General features: G+C 38.7%; 1 protein-coding gene across 1 annotated transcript in view; it reads left to right on the forward strand.

Annotated features, from left to right (window-relative positions):
• The window catches only part of LOC107601184 (syntaxin-binding protein 5-like), a 102,371-nt gene that overhangs the window by 41,164 nt on the left and 59,322 nt on the right, over positions 1 to 1,885 (forward strand). Inside the window, exon 3 of the mRNA XM_016293252.1 lies at positions 261 to 361. Within this exon, the coding sequence (XP_016148738.1) occupies positions 261 to 361 (101 nt within the window). The remainder of the gene's footprint in view (positions 1 to 260; positions 362 to 1,885) is intronic.

The raw sequence follows: 1,885 nt of genomic DNA on the forward strand, positions 1-1,885 counted from the left end.
TTATTATTATTATTATTATCAATGTGGAAAACAGTTGTTCTGTTAAATATTTTTGTGTTTTTTCAGGATACTTTGTATGAAACGAACAGAGTTTATTTGAATTTATTTGTGTTTATTTATTTGTAACATTATAAATGCCTTTACTGTCACTTTCAATCAATTAAAACTTACTGACCCCCAACTTAAAAATGGTTGTGTTTCATAAGGCTTTATTCCAAAGGTTGTATAAATGGTGTGTCTTTCTTTGTTCTGTCTCATAGGGGGCGCTGGTTAGTGCTTTGGCTGATGATAGTATTCACTTGTGGAACCTGCGACAGAAGAGACCAGCTGTGCTGCACTCACTCAAGTTCAACAAGGAGAGGTCAGCCACGGTCACTTAATCTACACTTGCTCTGAGCGTGTGTGTGCATGTAGACTGCTGGTCAGTGTTAGAGATACATGACCGCGCGCGCGTGGCAGAGCTGGTGTTGGTGTTTCTGTGGGCCCACACTCACATTTGATACCTCTGTTTCTCTCTTTCTCTCCCTTATTATTCCAGTTGACTTCCACTTGCTCTCTCACTGTTGGTACCCAGGTGCAGCCCAGAACACAACAGTCATTCTCTGTCGGTCGCACAGGGAGGCGAGTCAACATGTGCAGTCATGTTTGCAAACAGTAGTGGGAAAAGAGAAAATTTTAACTAATGCAGACAGAAGCCCTATTTTACTGTTTTAGAAGCAGTTTATTTATTCAGTTTTTACATCAAATCAAGGTTTCCTGCACTATTAGTCATAATTTAATTTAGGAATAGTTCACCCAAAAATGAAAATTCTGTCACTTACTCACCCTAATGTCGTTCCAAACCTGTATGACTTTCTGCCTTCTGTGGAACATGTTAAATGTTGACTTTTATGTTCCAAATATTTTTTTGGGGGTGAACTATCCCTTTTAATGACCATCAAATGTGGTAAAGAGTATTGCATTGTGCTTGGTTATACACAGTGTTAAAAACAGGCAGATTTCCTGATGACGTACATTATTTTTTTATAGTTTAGTAGATTAGAAGGCGAGTTGTGAAAGATATAGTACATTTACATTGCATATCACGCTGTTTTATTTCGTCCAGTTGCCATTAAATGTCTACTTTAAAAGCAAAAAAGTTACTTATTTGAAACAGTATCCTCAACGGTGACATGTGTTCATACGAAGGACACTTCAATCAGCGTTGTATCTCTGTGGCAAGAATTGAAGAATGTGTGAGACCTTTAATCACACTCATAGCTATAGATCAGTGCAGGAAGGTTGTAACCTTCTGATTCAGTTTGGACAGCTGTTGACTCTGATAAGAGATGAGGCAGCCCTTCACTTATAATATGCACTGCTTCTGTTGATGAGAGTGACAACTCGCCAACAGCGGCTTTCAGGGTCGAACATGTTTTTACCACATAACTGTGTGTTTGTTTGTGTGGGTCTCTGCACGTGTGTATCTGCCTCAGAAAGTACAGGCAAGGGTCATAGGTATAGGACTGATGTGTCTGTGTGCCTGACATTTAGAAAGTGTTTCCCTTTGCGACCTGCGACCTGAGGCTGCAATAGGGCGGCTGTGCCCCTGAGTGCAAACAAAATGTCTCTGTGTTGAGCTGTAAAGTTAACATGAATTGGCATTGAGAACACATTTTACTTGCATTTCTGAGCGATATTATTTTATATACGTATAATTAGGGCTGGACAATAATTCAATATCAGTATGTATCGCGATATAATTCTTTTCAATAACGGTGATATGATTTTTAAACACATTTCCGATATTTCGATATACATTATCAGTGTTTCCCATACATTGATTTATTTGTGGCGTTTGACTTGTTGAAGAAACATGAGCACTGCACGTTTCAAAATCAAAACG

This window comes from Sinocyclocheilus grahami, unplaced genomic scaffold (genome assembly GCF_001515645.1).
Source record: "Sinocyclocheilus grahami isolate Dianchi unplaced genomic scaffold, SAMN03320097.WGS_v1.1 scaffold301.1, whole genome shotgun sequence".
NCBI lineage: Eukaryota > Metazoa > Chordata > Actinopteri > Cypriniformes > Cyprinidae > Sinocyclocheilus > Sinocyclocheilus grahami.